The following is an 18,831-nucleotide window of genomic DNA, read 5'->3' on the forward strand; positions in this document are numbered from 1 at the left end:
GAGCGTGATCTTGGGCCTAGATTTCCAGTGCAACCACCAAAGCATCACGCTCAAGTACGGTGGGTCCCAGCCGCCCCTCACAGTGTGCGGTCTGGCTACCCTGAAGGTAAAGCCGCCTTCGCTATTCGCGAACCTTACCCCTAACTGCCGGCCAATAGCGACCAAAAGCAGGAGGTACAGCTGGGAGGACAGGCGGTTTATCGCGACCGAGGTAGACAGGCTCCTGAAAGAGCGCATTATTGAACGCAGCAACAGCCCGTGGCGCGCCCAAGTGGTAGTGGTAAGGGGTAGCGAGAAGAAACGGATGGTGATCGACTATAGCCAAACGATCAACAGGTACACCCAACTAGACGCCTACCCGCTACCCCGCATATCAGAAATGGTGAACCAAATCGCCCAATACCGGGTGTTCTCCACCATCGACCTCAAGTCAGCGTACCACCAGCTCCCTATCAGACCAGAGGACCGCCCGTACACCGCCTTTGAGGCGAACGGATGCCTCTACCAATTCCTCAGAGTCCCCTTTGGGGTGACGAATGGGGTCTCGGTCTTCCAGAGGGAGATGGACCGCATGGTCGATGACCACCACTTGCAGGCAACCTTCCCCTACCTCGACAACGTCACCATCTGCGGTCACAACCAGCAGGATCACGACTCCAACCTCGAGAGGTTCCTGAAAACCGCACAAAAACTCAACCTCACCTACAACGAGGACAAGTGCGTTTTCAACACCATGCGCCTCTGCATACTAGGCAGCGCGGTGGAGAATGGGGAAATCGGACCAGACCCCGACTGATTGCGCCCCCTACGGGAGCTGCCCCTGCCCAACACTCCCAAAGCCCTGAAAAGGTGCCTGGGGTTATTTTCTTATTACTCCCAATGGGTCCCCAACTACTCCGACAAAGCCCGCCCCCTCTTGAAAGCATCCTCTTTTCCGCTCTCTGCTGAGGCCCACGCCGCCTTCAAAAGCATTAAGCAGGATATTGAGCAGGCCACGCTACAGGCAGTGGACGAGAACACCCCATTTCAAGTGGAAAGTGATGCGTCTGACTTTGCCTTGGCGGCCACCCTCAACCAGGCGGGGCGGCCCGTAGCTTTCTTCTCGAGGACCCTCCAAGGGCCCGAGATCAGACACTCCTCCGTGGAAAAGGAGGCCCAAGCCATCGTGGAGGCAGTGCGCCACTGGCGCCACTACCTAGCCGGCAAATGCTTCACCCTACTTACCGACCAGCGGTCGGTAGCGTTTATGTTCAATAATAAACAGAGGGGGAAGATTAAAAATGATAAGATTCTTAGGTGGCGGATCGAACTCTCCACCTTCAATTATGACATCATTTACCGGCCAGGGGCCCTTAACGAATCCCCCGACGCCCTCTCATGAGGGATGTGTGCCAGCGCCACCGGGGATCGGCTACAGACCCTCCACAACGACCTCTGCCACCCAGGGGTCACGCGGCTGTTCCACTTCATAAAGTCCCGCAACTTACCCTACTCGATTGAGGAAGTTCGGTCTCTGACCAGGAACTGCCGCACTTGCGCTGAGTGCAAGCCTCGGTTCTACCGCCCAGATAGAGCCCACTTAATCAAAGCTACACGGCCCTTTGAGCGGCTCAGCTTAGATTTCAAGGGCCCCCTCCCGTCCGTCGACCGCAATGTTTACTTCCTGAACATTGTGGACGAATACTCCCGGTTCCCATTCGCCTTCCCCTGCCCAGACGTGACCAGCGCCACGGTCATTAAATGACTCAACAGCCTGTTCTGCCTGTTCGGTATGCTGAGCTACATCCATACGGATAGGGGGGCGTCCTTCATGAGTGAAGAGCTACGCCAGTACATGCTGTCCAGGGGGATCGCCACGAGCCGTACCACCAGCTACAACTCCCGGGGTAACGGTCAAGTGGAGCGAGAGAACGGGACAGTATGGAAAGCAGTCACTCTAGCTCTAAGGACCAAAGGCCTCCCTATCTCCCGCTGGCAGGAAGTCCTCCCAGATGTGCTCCATTCGATACGGTCGCTATTGTGTACTGCCACTAATGCCACGCCTCATGAACGAATGTTTGTTTTTCCCCGGAAATCCACCTCAGGCATATCCATGCCGTCATGGCTCTCCACCCCAGGTCCGGTATTCGTGCGAAGGCATGTGAGGGGCCACAAGACGGACCCTCTCGTGGAGTCAGTGCACCTACTCTACGCCAACCCCCAATACGCGTATGTCCGGCACGCCGACGGTAGGGAGGACACCGTGTCCATAACAGATGTCGCCCCAGCCGGTAACGACAACAGCCACGACAACAGCAGCAACAACGATCACGGCTACTCTTACCCACCCACTACTCTTTCATCACCCCCGGAAGAACATCGACCGATGGTACCCCCACCAACTACCCCTTCAACAACCCTGGCAGCACCCCCGGCAGAGACCCAGGAGGCCACCGGGGACACCCAGCCGACACCCGCGGCACCGCAACAGCCACGTCGGTCACAAAGGACTATCAAACCCCCGAACAGACTAAATCTATAGAAGGGGTGAATGTGATGAAATATGCCATTCATCACTCAATCAGTATTTCTCTGCCTGTGACTGTGGTTTAGTTTCGGTTTCATTTCCCTTACCCCAGTTCCGTTTCCTCACCATTGTATTGTATATTGTAATGTATTGTGTGTAGGGCTCCGCCCATACCTGGCCCCTATGTAAGCAAGCTCAGCCTGCCTCATATCCAGTACTGCAGACCTCCGGATGGAAGATACCTCGCTCCACTGTGTGTTACCTTCTAAGTTAATAAAAGCCTTGTTTTGTTTCGCTAACATCGAATCTCGGAATTATTGAGGCACATCAGTGGGTAGAGTCAGTGATAGGGGAGAGTGTACATGGGCTGTGGGAGGAGATAAATGGGTGGGGAGAGTCAGTGATAGGGGAGAGTGTACATGGGCTGTGGGAGGAGATTAAATGGGTGGGGAGAGTCAGTGATAGGGGAAAGTGTACATGGGCTGTGGGAGGAGATTAAATGGGTGGGGAGAGTCAGTGATGGGGGAGAGTGTACATGGGCTGTGGGAGGAGATTAAATGGGTGGGGAGAGTCAGTGATAGGGGAAAGTGTACATGGGCTGTGGGAGGAGATTAAATGGGTGGGGAGAGTCAGTGATAGGGGAGAGTGTACATGGGGTGTGGGAGGAGATTAAATGGGTGGGGAGAGTCAATGATAGGGGAGAGTGTACATGGGCTGTGGGAGGAGATTAAATGGGTGGGGAGAGTCAGTGATAGGGGAGAGTGTACATGGGCTGTGGGAGGAGATTAAATGGGTGGGTAGAGTCAGTGATAGGGGAGAGTGTACATGGTCTGTGGGAGGAGATTAAATGGGTGGGGAGAGTCAGTGATAGGGAGAGTGTACATGGGCTGTGGGAGGAGATTAAATGGGTGGGTAGAGTCAGTGATAGGGGAGAGTGTACATGGGCTGTGGGAGGAGATTAAATGGGTGGGGAGAGTCAGTGATAGGGGAGAGTGTACATGGGCTGTGGGAGGAGATTAAATGGGTGGGGAGAGTCAGTGATGGGGAGAGTGTACATGGGCTGTGGGAGGAGATTAAATGGGTGGGGAGAGTCAGTGATAGGGGAGAGTGTACACGGGCTGTGGGAGAAGATTAAATGGGTGGGGAGAGTCAGTGATAGGGGAGAGTGTACATGGGCTGTGGGAGGAGATTCAATGGGTGGGGAGAGTCAGGGATAGGGGAGAGTGTACATGGGCTGTGGGAGGAGATTAAATGGGTGGGGAGAGTCAATGATAGGGGAGGGTGTACATGGGCTGTGGGAGGAGATTAAATGGGTGGGGAGAGTCAGTGATAGGGGAGAGTGTACATGGGCTGTGGGAGGAGATTAAATGGGTGGGGAGAGTCAGTGATAGGGGAGAGTGTACATGGGCTGTGGGAGGAGATTAAATGGGTGGATAGAGTCAGTGATAGGGGAGAGTGTACATGGGCTGTGGGAGGAGATTAAATGGGTGGGGAGAGTCAGTGATAGGGGAGAGTGTACATTGGCTGTGGGAGAGGTTTAAATGGGTGGATAGAGTCAGTGATAGGGGAGAGTGTACATGGGCTGTGGGAGGAGATTAAATAGGTGGGGAGAGTCAGTGATAGGGGCAGAGTGTACATGGGCTGTGGGAGGAGATTAAATGGGTGGATAGAGTCAGTGATAGGGGAGAGTTTACATGGGCTGTGGGAGGAGATTAAATAGGTGGGGAGAGTCAGTGATCGGGGAGAGTGTACATGGGCTGTGGGAGGAGATTAAATGGGAGAGTCAGTGATGGGGTGCAGTGGACTGGGGCTGTTGTTTGGGCCTCCCACCAATGGTGGCGCAGTTGCTGGCGCCGCGCAGGCGCAGTGTGTGCGCCGGCCAGCCTTGATGACGGAGCAGCGCCCTCATTAAATATTCAGTTAATTTTCTTTCTTTTTTGTTGGAGAAGCTTCAGGATTCAGCAAACTTCGAAACATCGGAGAGAAGTAATTTCAGTGATCTGGGAAAAGGCGATAGTTATTAATAATAATTAGAAAATAAGAAAGGACTACAACTCCTCGCAGGCCCCGGGCTCGCTGGCCCGATGTCACTTCCGCGGCTCTGGATGCCCGGATGTAGTGTGAGGCCGCACCGTTGGTTGGCCGATTGTGGGAATTTGGAATGAAGTTCGCCGCCGGGTCTGAGCTTCCTCACCGGACTTAAATGGCGGCGCAGGAGGAATCAACTCTCTGTCCCCAGGGCGGAACCGCGCGGTGTCCCCCTGGCGGAGGTCCCCAGGGCGGAGCCCTTCAGCGCCCGTCTGGCGGAGGTCCCCAGGGCGGAGCCCTTCAGTGTCCCCTTGGCGGAGATCCTCAGGGAGGAGCGCTTCAGTGTTCCCCTGGCGGAGATCCCCAGGGCGGAGCTCTTCAGTGTCCCCCTGGCGGACGTCCCCAGGGCAGAGCCATTCAGTGTCCACCTGGGGGAGCCGCTCTGTGTTCCCCTGGCAGTGGTCATGTTGACGGAGCCAGTCAGTGTCCCCAGGGCAGCGGCACTCAGTGTCCCCCACGCGGAGCCAAGCAGTGTCCCACTGGTGCAGGGGAGCCCAGCCCTTGCCCCCCTGCCGGCTCTGCGCCCGCCAAGCCACATGCAAAGCCCGCTCGACGGCAGCGACCCTTCGACTTCAGCCTGCACAGCCGGCGCCACGTGGCGCTAAGGCTAGCCTACCTGGGTTGGGGCTACCAGGGCTTCGCCAGCCAGGAGAACACCGGCAACACCGTGGAGGAGAAGCTGTTCGAGGCCCTCAGCAAGACCCGGCTGGTGGAAAGCAGGCAAACGGCCAACTACCACCGGTGTGGCCGCACCGACAAGGGGGTCAGCGCCTTTGGACAGGTGAGACAGAGCGGACAACCCAGCAACAGGCAGGAGGATGGTGCCTGGGCTCTCCTTGCTCTGTGTAACTAACTGGGCTGTAATGCTGCCTTCCACAGTTGAACATCCCATCGACACGGAGCAGGAGCAGGCCATACAGCCCCTCGAGCCTGCTCCGCCATTCATAACAAGAAATAAGAACAGGAGTAGGCCATACGGCCCTTCGAGCCTGCTCCACCATTCAATAAGATCATGGCTGATCATTGACCTCAACTCCACTTTCCTGCCCGATCTCCATATCCCTTGATTCCCCTAGAGTCCAAAAATCTATATCTCGGCCTTGAATATACTCAAAGACTCGGCATTCACAGCCCTCTGGGGCAGAGATCTCCAAAGATTCACAACCCTCTGAGTGAAGAATTTCCTCCTCATCTCAGTCTTAAAAGGCTGCCCCCTTATCCAGAGACTATGCACCCTCGTTCTACACTCTCCAGCCAGGGGAAACAACCTCTCAACATCTACCCTGTCAATTCCCCTCAGAATCTTGTATGTTTCAATGAGATCACCTCTCAGTCTAAACTCCAGAGAGTATAGGCCTAGTCTACTCAATCTCTCCTCATAGGACAGCCCTCTTATCCCAGGGATCAATCAAGTGAACCTTTGTTGCACTGCCTCTAAGGCAAGTATGAATAAGGAGACCAAAACTGTGCACAGTATTCCAGGTGTGGTCTCACCAATGCCCTGTAGAATTGTATCAAGACTTCCTTACTCTTAAACTGCAACCCTCTTGCAATAAAGGCCAACTTGCCATTATTGCTTGCTGTCCTGCAAGCGACTAACGGGCCTCTGACGCATGTCTCATGGGGGGGCGGGTAGTGGTGATGGGAGGCACCCGACTGTCTGCTGAGTTTCTTCTTTCCCTGCAGGTGATCTCTCTCGACCTGCGATCGAAGCTGAGGGCGGGGCAAGAGGCGACGACGACCTCGGCAATGACCCCGGCGGGGAGGGCAGAGGAGCCCGGCGAGGAGCTGCGCTACACCCACATCCTGAACCGGGTGCTGCCACCCGACATCCGGGCCCTGGCCTGGGCGCCGGCCACCGAGGGCTTCAGTGCCCGCTTCCACTGCCTCCACCGCACCTACCGCTACTACTTCCCTTGCTCGGGCCTGGACCTGGGTCGCATGGACGCCGCCGCCCGCCGCTTTGTGGGCTCGCATGACTTCCGCAACCTCTGCAAGATGGACGTGGCCAACGGGGTGGTCAGCTTCCGCCGCACGGTCCTGCTGGCCAGGGTGGGGCCGGTGCGGGAGGAGGAGGGGGAGGGCGGCCGGGGCGGGCACTCCTCCCCCTACGGGATGTGCCAGCTGGAGGTGAGAGGCCAGGCATTCCTCTACCACCAGGTGCGCTGCATGGCCGCCGTCTTGCTGCTGATTGGCCAGCACCTGGAGGAGCCGGACGTCATCGACGAGCTGCTGAACGTGGAGAAGAACCCCCGGAAACCGCAGTACAGGTCTGTGTCCTCCACCCCCCGCCTCCACCTCCTCCTCCCCCCTTGAGGTCTGGTTCCCAGGTCCAGCGTTCTAGGGGCAGGAGGAGGCCGTTCAGCACCCCCGAGCCTGTAACATGAGGAGGCCGTTAGCACCCCCTGCAGCCTGTTACATAGGAACAGGAGGAGACTGTTCAGCCCTCCTCGAGCCTGTTACATGGGGCAAGGGGAGGCCATTCAGCCCCCCTCGAGCCTGTAACATTAAGAACAGACGGAGGCCATTCAGCCCCCCCTTGAACCTGTTACGCAGGAACTGAAGGAGGCCGTTCAGCCCCCCCTCGAACCTGTTACATGGGGCAAGGCGAGGCCGTTCAGCCCCCCTGGAGCCTGTTACACAGGAACAGGAGGAGGCCATTCAGCCCCCAGGAGCCTGTTACACAGGAACAGGAAGAGACCGTTCAGCCCTCCTCGAGCCTGTTACATGTGGCAAGGCGAGGCCATTCAGCCCCCCAGGAGCCTGTTACACAGGAACAGGAGGAGGCCATTCAGCCCCCCAGTAGCCTGTTACACAGGAACAGGAGGAGGCTGTTCAGCCCCTCGAGCTTGTTGCATAGGAACAGGAGGAGGCTGTCCAGCCGCTCGAGCCTGTTACATAGGAACAGGAAGAGGCCATTCAACCCCTTGAGCCTGTTACATAGGAACAGGAGGAGGCCATTCAGCCCCTCGAGCCTGTTACATAGGAACAGGAGGAGGCCGTTCAGCTCCCTTCGAGCTTGTTGCATAGGAACAGGAGGAGGCTGTTCAGCCCCCCTGGAGCCTGTTACATAGGAACAGGAGGAGGCCATTCAGCCCCTCGAACCTGTTACATAGGAACAGGAGGAGGCCATTCAGCCCCTCGAACCTGTTACATAGGAACAGGAGGAGGCCATTCAGCCCCTCGAACCTGTTACACAGGAACAGGAGGAGGCCATTCAGCCCCTCGAGCCTGTTACATAGGAACAGGAGGAGGCCGTTCAGCTCCCCTCGAGCTTGTTGCAAAGGAACAGGAGGAGGCCATTCAGCCCCCCTCGAGCTTGTTGCATAGGAACAGGAGGAGGCCGTTCAGCCCCCCTGGAGCCTGTTACATAGGAACAGGAGGAGGCCGTTCAGCCCCCCCTGGAGCCTGTTACATAGGAACAGGAGGAGGCCGTTCATCCCTCGAGCCTGTTACATAGGAACAGGAGGAGGCCGTTCAGCCCCCCTGGAGCCTGTTGCATAGGAACAGGAGGAGGCCGTTCAGCCCCCCTGGAGCCTGTTACATAGGAACAGGAGGAGGCCGTTCAGCCCCCCTCGAGCCTGTTACATTAAAAACAGTAGGAGGCCGTTCAGCCCCCCCTGGAGCCTGTTACACAGGGACAGGAGGAGGCCGTTCAGCCCCCCTGGAGCCTGTTACACGGCAACAGGAGGAGGCTGTTTAGCCCCCCACAAGCCTGTTATACAGGAACAGGAGGAGGCCGTTCAGCCCCCCACAAGCCTGTTACACAGCAACAGGAGGAGGCCGTTCAGCCCCCCTCGAGCTTGTTGCATAGGAACAGGAGGAGACCGTTCAGCCCCCCTGGAGCCTGTTGCATAGGAACAGGAGGAGGCCGTTCAGCCCCCCGGGAGCCTGTTACATAGGAACAGGAGGAGGCCGTTCAGCCCCCCCTGGAGCCTGTTACATAGGAACAGGAGGAGGCCGTTCAGCCCCCCGGGAGCCTGTTACATAGGAACAGGAGGAGGCCGTTCAGCGTTCAGCCCCCCTGGAGCCTGTTACATAGGAACAGGAGGAGGCCGTTCAGCCCCCCTGGAGCCTGTTACATAGGAACAGGAGGAGGCCGTTCAGCCCCCCCCCTGGAGCCTGTTACATAGGAACAGGAGGAGGCCGTTCAGCCCCCCCCTGGAGCCTGTTACATAGGAACAGGAGGAGGCCGTTCAGCCCCCCCCTGGAGCCTGTTACATAGGAACAGGAGGAGGCCGTTCAGCCCCCCCTGGAGCCTGTTACATAGGAACAGGAGGAGGCCGTTCAGCCCCCCTGGAGCCTGTTACATAGGAACAGGAGGAGGCCGTTCAGCCCCCCCCCCCTGGAGCCTGTTACATAGGAACAGGAGGAGGCCGTTCAGCCCCCCCCTGGAGCCTGTTACATAGGAACAGGAGGAGGCCGTTCAGCCCCCCCCTGGAGCCTGTTACATAGGAACAGGAGGAGGCCGTTCAGCCCCCCGGGAGCCTGTTACATAGGAACAGGAGGAGGCCGTTCATCCCTTGAGCCTGTTACATAGGAACAGGAGGAGGCCATTCAGCCCCCTTGAGCCTGTTACATAGGAGCAGGCCATTCAGCCCCCTTGAGCCTGTTACATAGGAACAGGAGGAGGCCATTCAGCCCCCTTGAGCCTGTTACATAGGAGCAGGCCATTCAGCCCCCTTGAGCCTGTTACATAGGAACAGGAGGAGGCCATTCAGCCCCCCGGGAGCCTGTTACATAGGAACAGGAGGAGGCCGTTCAGCCCACCCTGGAGCCTGTTACATAGGAACAGGAGCAGGCCATTCAGCCCCCTTGAGCCTGTTACATAGGAACAGGAGGAGGCCATTCAGCCCCCCGGGAGCCTGTTACATAGGAACAGGAGGAGGCCGTTCAGCCCACCCTGGAGCCTGTTACATAGGAACAGGAGGAGGCCATTCAGCCCCCTTGAGCCTGTTACATAGGAGCAGGCCATTCAGCCCCCTTGAGCCTGTTACATAGGAACAGGAGGAGGCCGTTCAGCCCCCTTGAGCCTGTTGCACAGGAACAGGAAGAGGCCGTTCAGCCCCTCGAGACTGTTACCCCATTCAATCAGATCACAGCTGATCTGTATCTTAACTCCATCTACCCGCCTTGGTTCCGTAACCCTTAATAGCCTTAACAACAAAAATCTATCCATCTCCGTCTTGAAAGCTACAATTGGCCCCCAGCATCCACAGCTCTTTGGGGGAAGAGTTTTCCAGATTTCCACTACCGTGTGTGAAGAAGTGCTTCCTGACATCACCCCTGAACGGCCTGGCTCTAATTTTAAGGTTCTGCCCCCTTGTTCTGGACTCGCCCACCAGAGGAAATAGTTTCTGTTCTCTCCATCTATCCTATCAAATCCTTTTGACACTTTAAATGCCTCGATTAGATCACCCCTTAAGCTTCTGCACTCAAGGGAATCCAAGCCTAGTCTCTGCAACCTGTCCTCATAATTGAGCCCTTTTAGCTCCGGTGTCATTCTGGTGAATGTGCGCTGCACCCACTCCAAGGCCAGTATATCCTTCCTGAAGCCCAGAACTGAATGCTGGGGGGGGTCAATTGAATCTGTCAAGACTGAGATCGATAGATCACTGAAAGCTAGTGCCAGGTACAAAATGTGATCAAAACGTCTAATGGAACGTTGGCCTTTATCTCGGGGGCTGGAATACAAAGGGGATGAAGTGGGGATGAAGTGATGCCTCAGTTGTATAAAAACTGCATCCATGTTACGAAAAGGACATCGAGGCACTGGAGAAGGTGCAACAAAAATCTACGAGCACGGTACCAGAACTGAGAGGTTCCGAGTATCCAGAATGACTGAACATGCTGGGGCTCCTTGCTCGAGAAAGGAGAAGGCTGTGTAGTGACGTAATGGAAATCTTAAAAAATATGATGGGGCTTGATCGGGTTAGATGTAGAGAAGATGTTGCCACTTGTGGGGATTCCGAAACTAGGGGTCATCAATATAAAATAGTCACTAATAAATTCAATGAGGAACTCAGGAGAAACCTCTTTAGCCAGAGAGTGGTCAGAATGTCGAGCTTGCTGGCACAGGGAGTAGTTGAGGTGAATAGCAGAGTGTCTTTAAGGGGAAGCTAGATAAGTACATGAGGGAGAAAGGAATAGAAGGATATGATGATAGGGTGAGGTGAAGTAAGGTGGATGGAGGCTGGTGTGGAGCATAAACACCGGCATGGGCCTGTTGGGCTGAATGGCCTGTAAATACTATGTAATCTCTGTGTATGTGTGACAGAAGGAACTGCTCACGGATGCAATGTTTATGCAACATTGTTTAGATTTCTCCTCGTGTCTCTCTTTCTCCTCCCAGTATGGCTGTCGATTATCCCCTCGTGCTGTACGACTGCGCCTATGAAAACTTGGAGTGGATCTTCGACCCAGAGGTTCAGGCCTTCAACGTGACTCACCTGCAGGCCATGTGGATGAGCCAGGCCATCAAGACCCGGATCCTGTACAGCATGCTCCAGGGACTGGGCCAGGCGCCAAGTGACCAGAGACCAGGTACCATATCGCCGGGGAGGGGAGGGGGTGGAGTGTTCATGGGGGAGAGTCCGAGGCCATACCTCCGAGCCAAGGTTGAGAAGGAGTTTCAAAACCACTAGATTAGGCCCCAGCTGGAGTATTGTGTGGTGGCCAAGAATTGTGACGCTTTAGGAAGGATGTCGAGGCCTGGGAGAAGGTGCAGAGGAGATTGACCAGAATGGTAGCAGGGATGAGGGACTTTAGTTATGTGGAGAGACTGGAGAAGCTGGGATTGTTCTCCTTAGAGCAGAGAAGGTTAAGGGGGAGGTTGACCAGAATGGTACCAGGGATGAGGGACTTCAGTGATGTGGAGAAGCTGGGGTTGTTCTCCTTAGAGCAGAGAAGGTTAAGGGGAGATTGACCAGAATGGTACCAGGGATGAGGGACTTCAGTTATGTGGAGAAGCTGGGATTGTCCCCTTTAGAGCAGAGAAGGTTAAGGGGAGATTTACTAGAGGTGCTCATACTTACAAGGGGTTTTGATGGAGTAAATAAGGAGAAACTGTTTCCAGTGGCTGGAGGGTCGGTAACCAGAGGACACAGATTGAAGATAATTGGCAAAAGAACCAGAGGGGGAGATGAAGATTTATTTTTTACGCAGCGAGTTATTGTGATCATAAGAACATAAGAAATATGAGCAGGAGTAGGCCATTTGACCCTTTGCGCCTGCTCCGCCATTAAAAAAAATTCATTCATGGGATGTAGGCGTCGCTGGCGAGGCCAGCATTTATTGCCCATCCCTAATTGCCCTCGAGAAGGTGGTGGTGAGCCGCCTTGAACCGCTGCAGTCCGTGTGCTGAAGCTACTCCCACAGTGCTGTTGGGGAGGGAGTTCCAGGATTTTGACCCAACGACGATGAAGGATCGGCGATATACTTCCAAGTCAGGATGGTGTGGAACTTGGAGGTGGTGGTGTTCCCATACGCCTGCTGCCCTTGTCCTTCTAGGTGGAAGAGGTCGCGGGTTTGGGAAGTGCTGCCGAAGAAGCCTTGGCGAGTTTCAATATGATCATGGCTGATCTTCTACCTCCTCTCCACTTTCCTGCACTATCCCCAGATCCCTTGATTCCCTTAATATTCAAAAATCTATCGATCTCTGTCGTGAATATACTCAACGACTGAGCCTCCACAGCCCTCTGGGGGAGAGAATTCCAAAGATTCACCACCCTCTGAGTGAAGAAATTTCTCCTCATCTCAGTCCTAAATGGCTGACCCCTTATTCTGAGACTGTGACCCCTTATTCTGAGACTGTGACCCCTGGTTCTAGACTCCCCAGCCAGGGGAAACATCCTCCCTGCATCTACCCTGTCAAGAATTTTGTATGTTTCAATGAGATCACCTCTCATTCTTCTAAACTCTAGAGAATACAGGCCTAGTCTACTCAATCTCTCCTCATCGGACAATCCCCCCATCCCAGGAATCCGTCTGGTGAACCTTTGTTGCACTCCCTCTATGGCAAGTATATCCTTCCTTAAGTACTGTGTGCAGTTTTGGTCTCCTTACCTAAGAAAGGATATACAGGAAACTCTTTTTTATCCGGGACCGGCGTGGTGCCGGTTGATCAAAAAGTCCGGATTACGGAGAGGTATATTTACTAAGGTACGAGAGCCCCGTACACGGCCACAGATCCAGGTGTCCCTGTTGCATGGCAACAGGTGCAGGAACCCCGGTTACACGGCCACAGATCCAGGAACCCCAGTTACATGGCCACTAATATGAAGTAAAACTTACCTGAACCTACTCCTGAATTTTGCCGGTTAAGAGAGATTTCCGGTTATTTAGGTGCTGTTAAAAAGAGAGTTTCCTGTACTTGCCATAGAGGGAGTGCAGCGAAGGTTCACCAGACTGATTCCTGGGATGGCAGGACTGTCGTATGAGGCGAGATTGGGTCGACTAGGCCTGTATTCACTAGAGTTTAGAAGAATGAGAGGGGATCTCATTGAAACGTATAAAATTCTGACAGGGATAGACAGACTGGATGCAGGGAGGACGTTTCCCCTGGCTGGGGGCTCTAGAACGAGGGGTCACAGTCTCAGGATACGGGGTAGGACATTTAGGACTGCGATGAGGAGGAATTTCTTCACTCAGAGGGTGGTGAACCTGTGGAATTCTCTACCACAGAAGGCTATGGAGGCCAAGTCACTGAATATATTTAAGAAGGAGATAGATAGATTTCTAGACACAAAATGCGTCAAGGGGTATGGGAAGAGAGCAGGAATATGGTATTGAGATAGAGGATCAGCCATGATCGTATTGAATGGTGGAGCAGGCTCGAAGGGCCAAATGGCCTACTCCTGCTCCTATTTTTCTATGTTTCTATGTAAGGAGACCAAAACTGTACACCATACTCCAGGTGTGGTCTCACCAGGGCCCTATATAATTGCAGTAAGATATCTTTACTTTTATACTCAAATCCTCTTGTAATAAAGGCCAAGATCTGGACTGCGCTCCCTGAAAGGGCGGTGGAAGCAGATTCAATGGTAATTTAAAAAGGGAATCGGATAAATACTTGAAAGAGGAAAAGTTTGCAGGGTTACGGGGAAAGAGCCGGGGAGTGGAGCTTTCAGAGAGGCGGCACAGGCACGCTGGGCCGAATGGCCTCCTTCCGTGCTGTACGAGTCGGAGAGAAAGCCCGAGTAAGGTCGGATGAGTTGGAAGCCTTGCGATTTGTAGGTGAACGGGGAGGCTGAGGAGCCTGATGGGTTTTTGGAGTTATGAGCAAGAGTCTTGGTTTAACGCGGGGAAAGAGGGACTTGCATTTCTGTAGCGCTCTTCACAGCCTTGGAATGTCACAGAACGCTTCAAAGTACTCTTTGTAGCCAATTTGTGCACAGCAAGATCCCACAAACAGCAGGTGGTAATGACCAGATCATCAGTTTCAGTGATGTTGGGGTGGGGTTGGGGGGTTAGGGGCGGAGGGGGTGGGGCGGAGCCGAGAGGGGGAGTAGGGGGTGGAACCAAGGGGGAGTAGGGGTGGAGCCAGGGGAGAGATGGGGCGGAGCCAAGAGGGAAGTGGGGGCGGAGCCAAGAGGGAAGTGGGGGCGGAGCCAAGAGGGAAGTGGGGGCGGAGCCAAGAGGGAAGTGGGGGCGGAGCCAAGAGGGAAGTGGGGGGCGGAGCCAAGAGGAAAGTGGGGGCGGAGCCAAGAGGGAAGTGGGGGCGGAGCCAAGGGGGGGAGTAGGGGGGAGCCGAGAGAGAGTGGGGGCGGAGCCAGGAGGGAGTCGAGAGAGAGTGGGGGCGGAGCCAGGAGGGGGGAGTGGGGGCGGAGCCAAGAGGGGGAGTAGGGGCGGAGCCAAGAGGGGGGAGTAGGGGCGGAGCCAAGGGGGGGGAGTGGGGGCGGAACCAAGAGGGAGTAGGGGCGGAGCCAAGAGCGGGTCAGTAGGGGCGGAGCCAAGAGGGGGGAGTGGGGGCAGAGCCAAGAGGGGGGTCAGTAGGGGCGGAGCCAAGAGGGGGAGTAGGGGCGGAGCCAAGGGGGAGTGGGGGCAGAGCCAGTGGGGTGGGGGGGCTGGGTAAAGGGGTAGAGGCGGGACTGGACCGGACCTGGGTGGGCTCCAAGGAGCAGTGGGTGGGGCCCGTGAGGAGGAGGGCCGTAGTCCAGGAGGAGAGGGGCAGAGTCTGTGAAGGTCCAATCCCGTGTTTCCTTTTTCAGAGGACGAGGCAGACCCTCTGCTTGCCTGGGGCAGGACCCAGCCCCCGATGGCCAGCCAAGCGGATGCCCTGCTGGAGGGCGTGAGGCCCCGGACCTACAAGCGACTGATGGAGCGGCAGAAGTGCGAGGGGCTGGAGTCGCGCATCCGCCATTACGCCAAGCGGGGGCGCATCGAGCTGCCCGAGGCCCTGCGAGAGGAGCGGGAGGAGTGGCGGGACCCCGAGGAGCCCGGACGAGAGGAGGAAGAGGAAGAGAAAGGGACAGGAAGTACCAGCGGGGGACCAGATTCGGCGTGATGCCAAAGAGCAGCCGGCGCAGCGACGCCGAATAAGACACTGAAGAGGGCGCGAGGCCCTGACCAGGTTCCTACCAGGTGCAAGGGTTCCCCCAGCGCAGATCGAAGGGCAGGACGGGCCAGAGGGACTGCGTGCGGAGGGATGTGCCGAAGAAAGAGGGCTGAGCAACCAATGACTGGGCCGAATGTTTTAATATCCCTCTGAACCGGAGCTGTGGGACAAATAGTCAGCGAAGCTTTTTATAATTGAAGGTTTAATAAACAACACTTTCTAAAAGGAGTCTTGTACCTCAGTCTGACATTCTGTGGGATAACCTCTGAGGTACCCCACACCCCTCACTGTAACACTCTCTGATATACCTCACATCCCTCACTGCAACACTCTCTGATATACCTCACATCCCTCACTGCAACACTCTCTGATATACCACACATCCCTCACTGTAACACTCTGATATACCCCACATCCCTCACTGTAACACTCTGATATACCCCACATCTCTCACTGTAACACTCTGATATACCCCACATCTCTCACTGTAACACTCTGATATACCCCACATCCCTCACTGTAACACTCTGATATACCACACATCCCTCACTGTAACACTCTGATATACCCCACATCCCTCACTGTAACACTCTCTGATATACCTCACATCCCTCACTGCAACACTCTCTGATATACCACACATCCCTCACTGTAACACTCTGATATACCCCACATCCCTCACTGTAACACTCTGATATACCCCACATCTCTCACTGTAACACTCTGATATACCCCACATCCCTCACTGTAACACTCTGATATACCACACATCCCTCACTGTAACACTCTGATATACCCCACATCCCTCACTGTAACACTCTCTGATATACCGCACATCTCTCACTGTAACACTCTGATATACCACACATCCCTCACTGTAACACTCTGATATACCACACATCCCTCACTGTAACACTCTGATATACCACACATCCCTCACTGTAACACTCTGATATACCACACATCCCTCACTGTAACACTCTGATATACCACACATCCCTCACTGTAACACTCTGATATACCCCACATCTCTCACTGTAACACTCTGATATACCCCACATCCCTCACTGTAACACGCTCTGATATACCCCACATCCCTCACTGTAACACGCTCTGATATACCCCACATCTCTCACTGTAACACTCTGATATACCACACATCCCTCACTGCAACACTCTCTGATATACCCCACATCCCTCACTGTAACACTCTGATATACCCCACATCCCTCACTGTAACACGCTCTGATATACCGCACATCCCTCACTGTAACACTCTGATATACCCCACATCTCTCACTGTAACACTCTGATATACCCCACATCCCTCACTGTAACACTCTGATATACCCCACATCCCTCACTGTAACACGCTCTGATATACCGCACATCCCTCACTGTAACACTCTGATATACCGCACATCCCTCACTGTAACACTCTGATATACCCCACATCCCTCACTGTAACACTCTGATATACCCCACATCCCTCACTGTAACACGCTCTGATATACCGCACATCCCTCACTGTAACACTCTGATATACCCCACATCCCTCACTGTAACACGCTCTGATATACCCCACACCGCTCACTGTAACACTCTCTGATATACCCCACACTCCTCACTGTAACACTCTGATATACCCCACATCCCTCACTGTAACACTCTGATATACCCCACATCCCTCACTGTAACACTCTCTGATATACCCCACACCCCTCACTGTAACACGCTGATATACCCCACACCGCTCACTGTAACACTCTCTGATATACCCCACACCCCTCACTGTAACACACTGATATATCCCATACCCCTCTGTGTAACACACTGATATACCCCACACCCCTGACTGTAACACTGATATACCCCACACCCCTCACTGTAACACTGATATACACCACACCCCTGACTAACACTGATATACCCCACACCCCTCACTGTAACACACTGATATATCCCATACCGCTCTGTGTAACACACTGATTTACCCCACACCCCTGACTGTAACACTGATATACCCCACACCCCTCACTGTAACACTGATATACCCCACACCCCTCACTGTAACACACTGATATCTCCCATACCCCTCTGTGTAACACTCTGATTTACCCCACACCCCTGACTGTAACACTGATATACCCCACAACCCTCACTGTAACACTGATATACCCCACACCCGACTATAACACTGATATACCCCACAACCCTCACTGTAACGCTGATATACCCCACAACCCTCACTGTAACACACTGATATACCCCACACCCCTGACTATAACACTGATATACCCCACAACCCTCACTGTAACGCTGATATACCCCTCACTAACACACTGATATACCCCACACCCCTCACTGTAACACACTGATATACCCCTCACTGTAACACACTGATATACCCCACACCCCTCCGTGTAACACACTGATATACCCCACACCTCTCACTGTAACACACTGATATACCCCTCACTGTAACACACTGATATACCCCACACCCCTCACTGTAACACACTGATATATCCCACACCCCTCCGTGTAACACACTGATATACCCCACACCCCTCCGTGTAACACACTGATATACCCCACACCCCTCACTCTAACACACTGATATATCCCACACCCCTCCGTGTAACACACTGATATACCCCACACCCCTCACTGTAACACACTGATATATCCCACACCCCTCCGTGTAACACACTGATATACCCCACACCCCTCACTGTAACACACTGATATATCCCACACCCCTCCATGTAACACACTGATACACCCCACACCCCTCCGTGTAACTCACTGATATATCCCACACCCCTCCGTGTAACACACTGATATACCCCACACCCCTCACTGTAACACACTGATATATCCCACACCCCTCCGTGTAACACACTGATATACCCCACACCCCTCACTGTAACACACTGATATATCCCACACCCCTCCATGTAACACACTGATATATCCCACACCCCTCCGTGTAACACACTGATATACCCCACACCCCTCACTGTAACACACTGATATATCCCACACCCCTCACTGTAACACACTGATATATCCCACACCCCTCCATGTAACACACTGATATATCCCACACCCCTCCGTGTAACACACTGATATACCCCACACCCCTCACTGTAACACACTGATATACCCCACACCCCTCACTGTAACACACTGATATATCCCACACCCCTCCGTGTAACACACTGATATACCCCACACCCCTCACTGTAACACACTGATATATCCCACACCCCTCCGTGTAACTCACTGATATATCCCACACCCCTCCGTGTAACACACTGATATACCCCACACCCCTCACTGTAACACACTGATATATCCCACACCCCTCCGTGTAACACACTGATATACCCCACACCCCTCACTGTAACACACTGATATATCCCACACCCCTCCATGTAACACACTGATACACCCCACACCCCTCCGTGTAACTCACTGATATATCCCATACCCCTCTGTGTAACACCCCTGACTGTAATACACTGATATACCCCACAACCCTCACTGTAACACTGATATACCCCTCACTGTAACACACTGATATACCCCTCACTGTAACACACTGATATACCCCACACCCCTCACTGTAACACACTGATATATCCCACACCCCTCCGTGTAACACACTGATATACCC

General features: G+C 54.3%; 1 protein-coding gene across 2 annotated transcripts; it reads left to right on the forward strand.

Annotated features, from left to right (window-relative positions):
- The first annotated feature begins 4,364 nt into the window (after positions 1–4,364).
- pus3 (pseudouridylate synthase 3) lies at positions 4,365–15,377 on the forward strand. Of its 2 annotated transcripts, none has more exons than XM_085980875.1 (4): positions 4,365–4,492; positions 6,281–6,864; positions 10,947–11,137; positions 14,803–15,377. In XM_085980875.1, exons 2-4 carry the CDS (start codon positions 6,344–6,346, stop codon positions 15,096–15,098), a joined length of 1,008 nt encoding a protein of 335 aa, XP_085837001.1. In that variant the 5' UTR covers positions 4,365–4,492; positions 6,281–6,343; the 3' UTR covers positions 15,099–15,377. The 2 variants fall into 2 exon arrangements, with proteins under 2 accessions (XP_085837001.1, XP_085837000.1); XM_085980874.1 differs by lacking the exon at positions 4,365–4,492 and adding an exon at positions 4,553–5,375.
- Positions 15,378–18,831: the final 3,454 nt, after the last annotated feature.

Source organism: Somniosus microcephalus, unplaced genomic scaffold (genome assembly GCF_052327205.1).
Source record: "Somniosus microcephalus isolate GS21.2 unplaced genomic scaffold, FLI_Smic_1.0 scaffold649, whole genome shotgun sequence".
NCBI classification, from domain to species: domain Eukaryota; kingdom Metazoa; phylum Chordata; class Chondrichthyes; order Squaliformes; family Somniosidae; genus Somniosus; species Somniosus microcephalus.